We start from the raw sequence: 11,660 nt of genomic DNA on the forward strand, positions 1-11,660 counted from the left end.
AATTAGTAAATGTTCATGAAATTTAAAGTGCCATAAGTGAGTTCAGAAGTCATTTTTTGAGGTAAGTCCCTCAGTTGACCTAAAACCAGTAATGACGTCACGAACACAAATTTTAACTGCAAAGCAGTAGAAGTCCCTGAAGTCATTGAAAAACTCAATTCAAAGAAGTCAGGGTAAAACGAAACAAAAATCTGTTAGACGAAGTTAAAAACATAGCAGGATAAGTCCTGACGTACAATTCAAAGAATTTTCATTGACTAAACAACAAACTAGACCTAGAACCGATCATGAGTGAATTGGGAAAACCATTTCCAGAAAAAAATCAGATAAAAAACAGAAAATCAATGCCAAAATGCAGCATGTGAACAAAAAAGCACTAGCGAGAAATGCAAAATTGGTTCAAACAAAGAACTAGGTCTTGAATGAACTATGAAAAGATTGGGAAAATCATTTAGAAAAAAATCCGATCCAAAAATCAAAAAACCGTAAAAGTCAAATTAAAATTGCCGCATGTGAACAAGAAACCACTAGCGAGAAAGCGAATTTTTGTTCAAACACCGTTTTCTCACTCTACTTAAAAATTAGAGCAAAAAAAATTCATGCCGCAAAAGCACTCGCTTTTTCGCTCCATTTCCTGTTTCGGCGTGACCAAAATCACTAATCCAATTTCACTTCAAAAATCATAAAAATGTGTAAACAGATCTTTAAAAACAACGCCCCAATACAATTCAAATTCTTTGAATTGTAAAAATTAGAAGCACTACAATAGCCGCCAGGAATTGCTGACGCGGCTATTAATAAATGATATGGAACAAAAATTTTGGATATCGCAATTGAAATTGAACTTTCTACATCAAGTTTAAGATTCCATTTTTGAGTCCGACCGGTTGAAAGAATTTCACATTTGAATCAATGATGCTTGCGCTGCATGTAGCTCGATAGAAAAAAAAATTGCCCGTTAACTCTTTTTTTGATTTCAGGCAACACCAACCGATAACTTGACTGTCTTTGTACAATACTAATATACTCGCTGAAGTTGAACGCATAATTATTGTTTAACAATTTTGATAGCAAGAGATCTGTTAGCAAAATGTGGTAGTTGAGGGGTAATAAGTTCAGGGATCTTAGTCGTTCAAGGATTACGTTCAAGGATTTACGTCTCTTAGACGGCTTCGGTGAGTCGCATACTAAGAGACTAGTGAGCCAAAAGGCTCTAAGAGAAATTAATGCTATGTGTATATCATTTTCGAGGACAAAATTTAAATGGGTGAAATGAAAAATGGTACAAGCAGAAAAACCGCGTTAAAAAAGACCGCAGCACTGGTAATATTCTATAAACTTCCTTTGAGAGCAATTAATAAATTCATAAATAAGCAGATGAAGTATTGTTTTTCTTCATGCAAAAAAACTAAGAGACCATAGGATGAGTTGAAGAAGTCAGGCGTACATCGAGTCGAATTTTTAATCAATCAAAGATAATTCCAATGAAATCATAATCAGAAGGATTGGGGGTTATAGGTTATCTGACCACTATGCTGTGGGGGGGACTTTAATGGGATAGCCCTGTTTTAGGCCAATTTGTTAAAGAAAATCAAAAACTCAGACGAAAGCATTCAAATGTCAAGCAAATGTTTACCCCGTATCTTCACGAAAAACTTAACTATGAATAAAGCGAATCCCGGAATCCAACGAAAAAGGAATCAATGCACAAACCCGCGAAAATGAAATCAACAAATTTCGAAAATCAAATTGAACTTACTTTGACAGATCAAATAATCAAAAACCAAAAACAAAAAAAAACTGCTTAATGTCGGACAAAGTGCTCTCGAACAAAAGGCTGTGCAATTTAATTGAGAGAGGGTAGTAGGCTAGATAAATTTATGTGGGTGCATAAAATTCCAACCAAAGAGGGATTTGCTATACCGAAGCTCTAACCACTCGGCTATCAGGCCCTTGTGTTAGTTTAGCATACAATCAATTTTGCTTTAGCGACAGACAATTTAAATACATTTGCAAAAATCTAGAACTCAAGCGAGAAAAAGTTACTCGAGACGTGGAATCGATAGAATGTTCCGAAAAGGTCGAGTAAAAATTTTGCATTAAAAGATAGGTCTTTTCCGTTCGTGCCCCCGAGGCACTTAGTGGGTGCATTTTATTTGCAACCCCAGACGCATGTGCCATATTTTTGCATAAAGATTTACTATGTAATGACACGTGCTCTATAACTGGGCGATGCATAACGTACTGGGGGGGGGGGGGCACAAACGGAAAGGATCCAAAAAGACATGTTTACAATAATTGCTTTGAACTTCCTTCAAGAGCAAGGAAACGGTATCTACAGCATAGAAATGATGACTCGGGTTAAAAAGGTAATACGCAAAAAAGTAAAGGGCACAAAACTGATCCTTGTGGAACTCCCAGCGTCCTCTTCGTTTCATTTGAGAAAATTCCGATTACTGCTTCGATTCTTTCCGTTTGCGTACCTCCCAGTTACAGAGCACGTGCTATTACATGGCCAATCTTTATGTTAACGTTTGGCAACTGGGCCTGTGGGGTTCAAACAATATGCACTTGCTACGCTGGGGGAGAGGGGGCAAAACCGAAAAGATCAAATTGATCTTTGTGAGCTGTTCATATTTTTTAAGATCAAAAGCTAAAAAAAGAACTGTCCAACACTGGGTGAATATTGGCTGGTCCGGGGCCCTACCAGCACTCTTCTTCATAAAGCATTTCGTATTGTTCAAATCTAGCAATAAAATGATATTATACAGAAAGCATCGCGCCATCAGCATCGCGCGTTATGAAACAACTCGCAACTAAGATCAGCGAAAAACGCGGAGAGCCGTACGCCGACACTATAAGCTACATCCGAACGAAAATCAGCTTCGCACTTCTGAGGAGCTGTGTTCTCTGCTTGAGGGGATGTCGCGCCCTCAAGCCTCATGTTCTCAGTGAGACTTCGATTAGCGCCGTCGTGGAGGAGGGAAGGCTGCACTGAGTGCATGGCTGCTTAACTTTATTCCTTTGCTCCTTCACAAATATCTGCCGAGAAAAATGTAAAACAAAAGACAGACAGTATTAGAAAACAAACAACTAATGGCGAAAGTAGATGAGTCCAACTAACAGCCCCCCTTCTTCAACCACAGCTCCCATTGAAGCATCAACAATTTTGCCACAGCTCCCATTGAAGCATCGACAATTTCCTGAGTGTCCTTGAGGATTCTTAGCAGTTCGTATTTAGTTTGTGGGCAGATCTTATCAATATTAAAATCTTCCGCATATATAGCAGACAGGTGAAGTTTTTTCATTAAACAAGGGCTCAGAAAGAAATGGTTACGTGACTCTTCTTGAAGTCATTGAGCACTTGGCGTTTATCGAGAACCGCGAAGCAGTTCGAGATATTAAGTCAGAATTTCGAAGTGCAGAATCACGTAACCTTGCTTAAAACACGAAACACGCACTTTTCAAAATAAAGAATGTCAACGGAGGTCAACTTCTGGCTAAGTAGCAGCTTCTGGCATTTTAAATTCTGGCACTGCAGAATTTCTGCATTTTAAAATGTGCACGTGAGTGTTTTAAGGAGAGTTATGGGGTTAAGGCTTAAAAAATCATGCTCGATGTGGGAAAGGAGAAACGGATTTGATCTAAGTATTAATAGTTATTCTGGGCGCTAGTTACCTTGTCGATGAGCAGCTTCGAACAGAAGTAGCAGAAACATCTTAGCACTTTGATTGTCGTTGCAAGCCATCCAACATGGTAAACAGGACGAGCCAGCTCCAAATGCCCAAAATGTCCAGGGCAATCAAAATGATTCCCGGCACAAGTCTGACATCTCGTTCCTTTGTCAACCACTCCTTGCCGGGGATCTATCAAGCCACCCAATTTAGGTTTACCCGCTTCATATACTTCCGAATAGCGAACACCTCCGTCAACCACTGACATGGCTTTTATTTCATCCGGGCCCAATATGCCAAACTGTACTCTTCGAACAGTGCGCAGAGACGCCGAGGACTCCATCACGCCAGCGTTGCGTGACATGATTTAGATTACGACTCAATTTCAAAACGTTTATCTGAAAGAGAGAACGTTTATCTGAAATAGTGTTGCAGTGCGGGAGGGGAGGCTAGACACCTAATTAAAAGTAGTGACTTAAATTCCAACAAAACGAATGAATAGTAATAAAAAAAGACACGACAGCAAATTTAAACAGCAAACAAGTTACGACCTGCAGTCCACACAGCGACATCAGAGCCCTAGTTCGTGAGTTAAGGGAGAACAACGCTGATGGTGAAAAGTTATAGAGAATCGTCTGTAAAATGTAAAAGAACGTACGTGAGACATCAGGATAGGGGTTAAAAAAGTAAATGATGTTTTGAAAGATCAAACACTACTAGCCGTACCATTTGAATAAAAACGTGATCACGTACAAAAGGACAAAATTAAGTTTCCCTCTTTTGCGTAGCTCCATACTCTCCCTACGTGGCTCGCGCTCCATGCGTCGGCGCCCTGCAGTACAAGCGTCAATAGGAACCATTGTAAAGGAAGGGAGGCTGTTGTGCTAAATGCTCTATATTTTTTCTAATCTTGATTCAAAACCACTACACATTATACTTTAATTGCTATTTACCATATATATTTTGATTATAATTCTGTTGCTTTATTTTCTTTATCCTTTGCATCTGATGCTTCAATTTTTAACTACTCTCAGAATTTAAATACACATAGGAGTTGACTTGCTGCCCCCGAGTTGACCGACTACCCTTTTAGTTGAAGGGCTTTCTCTTAAATGGCCTCTTTTTTATTTGATAAAGGTTGTGGTTTTTGTGTTATGAAAGGTACAACATGGAGAAAATGATGATCAAACAATAAAAACTGATAAATAGCAGTTTGCATCAACTAATGAAACAGGGAAAGACAAATGAAAAATAAATTATCACAGGCTTAGGACAACTCGATCCCAACCGGCGAGGATTTATAGAGTTGCTAAAGTACATAAAAACGGTACGCAGCTTTGGCCCGTTCTGTCAATAGCCGGTAGCAGTTACGAGTCAAGTTATTCATCCCTTTGTCCAAAGGTTGCCAGTTGCAAATGAGACTAACTCGAAAGATGCCAGAGCCACTTTAGAGGCTACCAAATTGGTGGGAAATGACTAGTATCTCTGGATGTTAAAAACTTGTACACCAATGTACCGGCTGAGTAGGAAATTGAAATTGCGCTTAAGGAACTTTACTGCATTGACGAAGTTCCTAAGATTTCGAGGTCAACTATGACAAGCCTTTTCAGAAGAGCCGCAACGAATCATTATTTTAAATTTTAAAAATGAGGTACACTCAATCGGATGTTGTAGCAATGCGTGCTTTGCTTGCGGTAATTTGAGGATGAAATTTTCTGTAAAATCCTTGAAAAATCAAATGAGTGAAGGGAAAACAAATTTCTAGACATGAAGGTGCATCGTTTGTAACCTACGCGTTACTTTCCAAGGGAAAGGAGTCAAGAGCGAATCATTCAAAAACTGGTTTCATGTAAAATGCCAAGATATCAGTAACACTGAGAATGAGAACCTACAGGAAATTGAATGGATCTGTTCCTAATGCGCAGAAAAATGTACAACAGAGGACAGACAGGAATTGAAATTATTGAAGAAGAATGTGGATGACAGTGTGCACTGTCAAGAGGAACCCTCTTGAGTTTGCTAATCTTCTGCACAAAAACTTACAATTCACACTTGAGACACCCAACGGGAGTGGAGACCTAACATTCCTATATCTGAAAATAAATGTAAACGAAGATAGAGAAAGTAGCTGTCATTGGTATCAAAAACTGACTGATACTGACAGAACCCTAAATTCCTATAGCTGTTCACCGTTACAACATAAAAAAGGAAATCAAGGGACTGTAGTAGTAGTAGTAGTAGTAGTAGTAGGAGAGTCTTTAGGGTCGGAGCCCTCGGGTGTGGAACCCTTCAGTTTTCGTTTGGCACGAGTTTTTTCATTGGTTTGCAGATTCCACAGTTGCATAGAAGTCTCCAGGTGCAGCTGTCGAGTTCGTTGTAGCTTCTGTGGAAATAGTTTTGGTACATCTCTGTCAGAAGTTTCTTCGTCATTGGCTTCTCCGTTGTCCTACTGATGATGTTGAATAGCTTTGTGGCTCTGAAGAAAAAATTTTCGTCTGATTTATGTAGTCGGTGTTTGGGGAGTTCAAATTCCTGCTTTTGTCTTGTTTCGTTTTCTTTTCGCTTTGGCAGTTTGTCTTCGGGGACGTAGTAATTGCCTTCTAGGATTGAGAGGAGATAGAGGACATCGTGCATTTCCATGTACATGGAGAGTGGGAGTATTTTCAGCGTTTCGAGTCTTTGATGGTATTCGTCGTTTCCACCGCATATCCACTTTGTTGCCTTTTGCTGGATCTTCTCGATTGATTTCATGTCAGTCTTCGAAGGGTACCAGACTTGGGAGGCGTAAGTGAGTACGGGCACTACGTATCCTATGTAAGCGTTCAGTTTCGTTTCCATTGAGGTTCTGCTCGAAACATTTCGTTTGAGTGTGTAGAAGGCTTTCCACGCTTTGGTTGTTCTAAGTTGGCAGTTTGCGCTCCAAGAGAGATTTCGAGACATTACGACTCCGAGATCTTTTTGGGTGCCAACGGTTTCAAGACCTGCTTCGTCACGCTGGGCTAGATCCCCTCTGATGAGGAGAGTTTTACTTTTGCTAACATTTAGGTCCATATGGTTTGCTTTGCTCCATTTCTGTATTTCCCCGAGAGTGGTCTCGCATTCGTGTTCACCGTGGTTAATTGCTTTGAAATCATCCGCGTATCCGAAGGCCGGGATGTCTGAGATTTCTTCGGGGAGATCGTCAATGTAGATGATGAACATCAGAGGCCCCAAAATTGATCCCTGAGGTACTCCGCTGGTTACATTTCTGGTCTTTGATTTGCTTGTTCCAATTTTGACGCGTTGCGTTCGGTTTGTGAGATAGCTTTCGAGTAGTTGGAGTAGCTTTCCTCCGAGGCCAATGTTCTCGAGCTTCTGGATGAGTCTTTTGTGCGCTACTTTGTCAAAGGCTTTTCTGAAGTCAACATACAGAGTTCGAATGTCATTGCATTTTTTCGATTCAAGTTGCTGGTATAGTTCGTCTGTGAAGAGGATGAGTTGAAGTACTGCTGATCGTTTCTTTCTGAAACCGTGTTGGGAGTCAGAGAGGGTTCTTTCTATTGGTGGGTAAAGCCGTTCGAAGATGACTTTCTCGAAGACTTTTGAGACGTTCTTCAATAGACTTATTGGTCGATACTGTGTGATGTCTGCTTTGTCGTTTTCTTTGTAGATCGGGGTGATCTCACTTGTTTTCCAGCTCTCTGGGAATTTTCCTTTATTAAGGCAGGTTTGGAAGATAAGTTTGAGAGATTTTGCCAAAGCTGGGGCGTTTTTTAAGATTATATTTCCGATGTTGTCTGGGCCGCACGCTTTGTTTGCCTGGAGGCCCAACAGTTGTCTTTCGATTTCTTCTTCAGAAATTCTGAGGTAGTTGAGTCTCTGTTTTGGGTAGACTGAGGGTTCGTTGATTTTACCATCTTTGGTGAAAACGTCGGAGAAGAAGTCGTTGAAGAGATTGCACTTTTCACTATCGGTTGTGGATGTTTTCTTTGTTTCTTGTCCATTTTGCACAACATTGTAGTACATTTCATCAGGGAAGTGTTTTGATTTGCGTAGGGATTTCAGGTATTTCTGTAGATCAGACATTCGGCGGCTTTTGAAGAGTTTGTCTTCGTAGACTGCCTGATCTGTCAGGATTTGCTCATTGAGGAGTTTTTCGCGTCGTTTTATCTTTATCAGGAGGTTGAGGGTCGGTGCTCTCTCGTATTTTCTTTTCATCGTTCCGAGGATCTTGAGTTCGTGTGATGTGGCAGAGGAAATCCATGGGGGAAGGTTTGCTCGGTGCTGGGTGACACGGGGGATTAGTATCTCAATTATCTTTTCGATCCATAGGTACCATTGGTCAACAAGTTCATCGACGTTGCTGAAGCAGTAGGGTGAAAAGGGATGGTCTCTGATGTGGCTGTTAAATTCTTTCCAGTCCACCTTGTGATATGCATGTTTCACTTTGGGGGCTGGTTTCGTAGCTGATATGTCGATGGAAATGGTTGTCCGGAATGCTTGATGGTCGGAGCATCTCTTTCCGTTGATTGAGTATTCCCGTGTTAGGTTTTTGTCGACTTCGGCAAGTTCAATGCTGTCAGGAGATTGGGTGAGGCATACATCCAGTGATTGATTTCGTTTGCAAGGCAGAATTTGCTGAAGTTGGTGGGTTTCAAAGTTGTTGAGAAGCGAAAGTTCGTAGTCATCATCTGAGAGCATGCTGTTCCAATCAGCTCCAGGGAGGTTGAGATCGCCGCTGACAATTAAGGTGTAACTATCCCGTTGTTTCATCTGTTTTTCGATTTCTTCCAGGGTTTCGTGGATTTGACTGGCTGGTGCCCTGTAAGGGCTAGATTTAGGAGGGTTGTACATGCAGCAAATTACAAGTGATTCAGTTGGAGTTTGTAACGCAATCGATACACTTTCCGAGTGCGTTGTGTTTTTCAGTCTGTAGTGAGGAATGTCTTTCACCGCAATGAGAACTCCTCCGTGTTTTGAGTTATGGTTTTCAGTAGGTCGGTCAGTTCTGTGGATTGTGTATCCAGTAAGGAAGAGTGCATTGTCAAGTACATCGCTTGTTAACCAGGTTTCCGTGAGACAGAGTACATCGTAGTTCCTCTTTGCTATTTCATTGGCAAAGATTTGTCGCCTTTGGAAGTCAAGCAGACTTCGCACATTGAAACTGAGTATTTGGAGTTTGTTTATATTTTGTAGTCAATTTTGTTCCGGAGGTGAGCTGCTGCCAGTAGGAGTGACATCAACGTCAATCCATTTCTTGTTTTCTTTTTTCTGCAGTTTCAGATTGCGAATTCGCAAGTCTTTTAGGGCTATTTTCTCGACATCTATGAGGTATCTGCGCTTGATCAACAGAGCATTTTCAAGCTTTTTCTCGTCCGGACTGAGTTCTCGGCTCACGAAAATTGGTTTATCGTAGGTTGCAAGTTTGTGGGCGGACAGCAGGACAAGTCGCCGATGATGTTCACTGGAGAATTTTGCAATTATAGTTCTCGTTTTCTCATTTTCGTAGGTTCCAACGCGTTTTACATCATCCATTGGGCAGTCGATATCCATGTGGGCGAGGATTTCCTTTACTTTCAGAACATCTTCATCATAACGCTCTCTGGCGGTTTTTCCGGAGGATTCGGGAATCCCTCGGAAGCGTACCCCATCGAATGTTGGCTTTTCTCGGATGATCGGCTGTGCTGGTTGACGCACGGCTGGTTTTGTCGGCTCGGGCGGAGGGGACTTGATTTCCGCTCGGATTTTGGATATCTCAGATTTGACTTCATCGAAGCTCTTTGCTATTTCCGCCACGTCCGGGGATTCTCTGCTGGATGCCAAGTTGTCTAGAACTCGGTCTCGTTGGTTGTTCTGCACACAGTCGTTACATATGAGCAAAACATTTTGTCGGATTTCCTGTAGTCCATATATGGCTTTTTCACTCATTCCACTGCATTTCGGGGTCAGGTGCATGGAGTCGCCACACGAGACACAGTTGAACACTGCACTTTTGTTACTGATGGGGAGGGAGCACGTTTTGCAGGTGCTTTCAGGTTTTGATCGAGTCATCTCGGTTGCTTTATAAACCAGTCGCAATTCCGAGGTAACAATTGAAACCTCCGGACTCACTGACGGGTTTAGTCCTCAACCGAGGGGGTGACTTTCCAACACAGATCCGCGATCCCAAAGCAAGCTAATTGCTCCTGGATTCACAGGATTTGATAGGAAACTACGAGGAAATTACACAATTCCGCGATCCTAAGACAATAAATGTCTCCGGGTTCACAGGAAGTGTGATTTAGGGGAACGTAAGTACTATTACTGAGGTTTCCCTACTAATTTCTGATTGCGATTCTGAGATAACAAGACCTCCAGGTTCACTAACCAGAAAAAAGAAAAGAAAAAATCAGAAAAAACAGTAACTTACTCTGTTTACTCTTGCTGTTCTGCTTTCTTGCTTTCCCGCTTCTTCTTTCTGTCCTTTTGGCGTTTGTTCGGTTTCTTCTTTGCCGGCTTCTTCGATCGCTTCTTCTTGATCAGCTTTCGAAGATTTCGACAGTTTAAGAGAATAGTGGTGACCAACTTGAGATCGATGTGGGTTTCGGGGTGTACCTGGGTTAACTGGTAAAGATATTCAAAATTTGCCTGTTTTCTTCTTGAGCTCAGGTTTTTGGTAGCTTCTAGAATGAGGATGCCGGTTTGTCGGAGGTCGATGGATAAGTCAGGGGTACCAGCTCGGCGGGTGTAGACTATGGCCTCAATCTGCCCGTTTGAGTTGAGCTTCTTGAGGATTTCGATCAGTTGCTCGGGGGAGAGGGGTCGATTGTTGTTACTTCTGTGGGGGGTGATGCTATTGTTGATCACGTCGTGCCAGATGACTATTCGTTTTCGATTTAGTAGCACAAATTTGTTTTGAAACAGGTGTTGCACTGTCTTGTACTTGTCCTTCGCTCTGGGGTTGAGAGAGAGGCCAGGCTTCGAGTAGGAAAGTTGTTGAAATCTGCGTTTGTCCTTGTGATCCAAAGTTCTTGTCAGATTGGCGAGACAGCTAGCTCCAACCAGGTAAACCATGGTTTTCAATTAGCATTAATCCCATCTGAAACTATTTAATAAGTACTATAGAACTGTATATAGAACTTTCAATGCAATCAGTCACTGGCAGTTCGTCGATGTAGCTCCTAAGAGAAATCAAGAGACCTGGCCTGAAAATCAGTGTCCCATCAGTGAGTGGTCATACAATATTGTTAGTGAGATGTTAAATGAAATATTCACAAAAAATCGTTACAGCAAACCGTCTCAAAAATCAACAAGATCTCAAAACAATTAAAAGTCTCAAAAATCATTTTAAACCGATGTTTTATTTAATACAGAGGAAACATCACTCAGATTTTTGCACGTAGACTAATAAAATTGTGTGATATTCAAATCAATTTTACAACGAGAAAAAAAATTGCTTGCCCACCCTGAATTCATCTTTTGACAGGATTCCAAAAATCCACCTGTGGTTATTAAAGTTACATGTAATGGATGAAGTTCTATCTATGTTGGCCAATCCAGCCGACATGTTACCACTACTATTTAGGAGCATCAAAAACAGTTTCCCCTGTGGGATAACACCTCGTTGTAAAAACTTATGACAAAAAAAGCGATCTACAACAAAAAGCTGAAATCACAACTAAATAGGCGCGACAAAAACCGGGGAAAGGAATTGACATTGATTTTTTAGATCGAAAACTAAAAACTGTCTCTTGAAATCAAAAATTGTTTTGGTACATGTGAAATTGAAAATTTGTCAACATCATCAAATAAATGTTAACAACAGATGGAAACGAACGTAAAAATTCCACTTCAGGAAAAAGAAAACAAAACACCAGGGATTTTCAAAAACTCCGGAGAAAATATTAAACTTATTTTGGTGTAATAAACGAAAAAAAATGTTGTAAATGTGATGTTAACTATAAAATACTTTTAACAATCCGTTGTTAATTTGACGCATTTCTTAGAATTCAATTGATAGAGTCAAAG

At 40.9% G+C, this 11,660-nt stretch overlaps 2 protein-coding genes across 2 annotated transcripts in view; both read right to left on the minus strand.

Annotated features, from left to right (window-relative positions):
- Window positions 1-4,091, minus strand: part of LOC142351100 (DNA-directed RNA polymerase II subunit RPB1-like) — a 43,633-nt gene extending 39,542 nt beyond the window's left edge. The window contains 1 exon segment of the mRNA XM_075403188.1: window positions 3,679-4,091. Within this exon segment, the coding sequence (XP_075259303.1) occupies window positions 3,679-4,038 (360 nt within the window). The 5' untranslated portion in view covers window positions 4,039-4,091.
- Window positions 4,092-5,963: 1,872 nt separating this feature from the next.
- On the minus strand, window positions 5,964-8,507 carry LOC142350533 (uncharacterized). The gene has a single exon (XM_075402383.1). The coding sequence runs from the start codon at window positions 8,505-8,507 to the stop codon at window positions 5,964-5,966; it is 2,544 nt and encodes an 847-aa protein (XP_075258498.1).
- Between the last annotated feature and the right edge of the window lie 3,153 nt (window positions 8,508-11,660).

The sequence above is a fragment of the Convolutriloba macropyga genome, chromosome 12 (genome assembly GCF_964194025.1).
Source record: "Convolutriloba macropyga chromosome 12, txConMacr16.3, whole genome shotgun sequence".
NCBI lineage: Eukaryota > Metazoa > Xenacoelomorpha > Acoela > Convolutidae > Convolutriloba > Convolutriloba macropyga.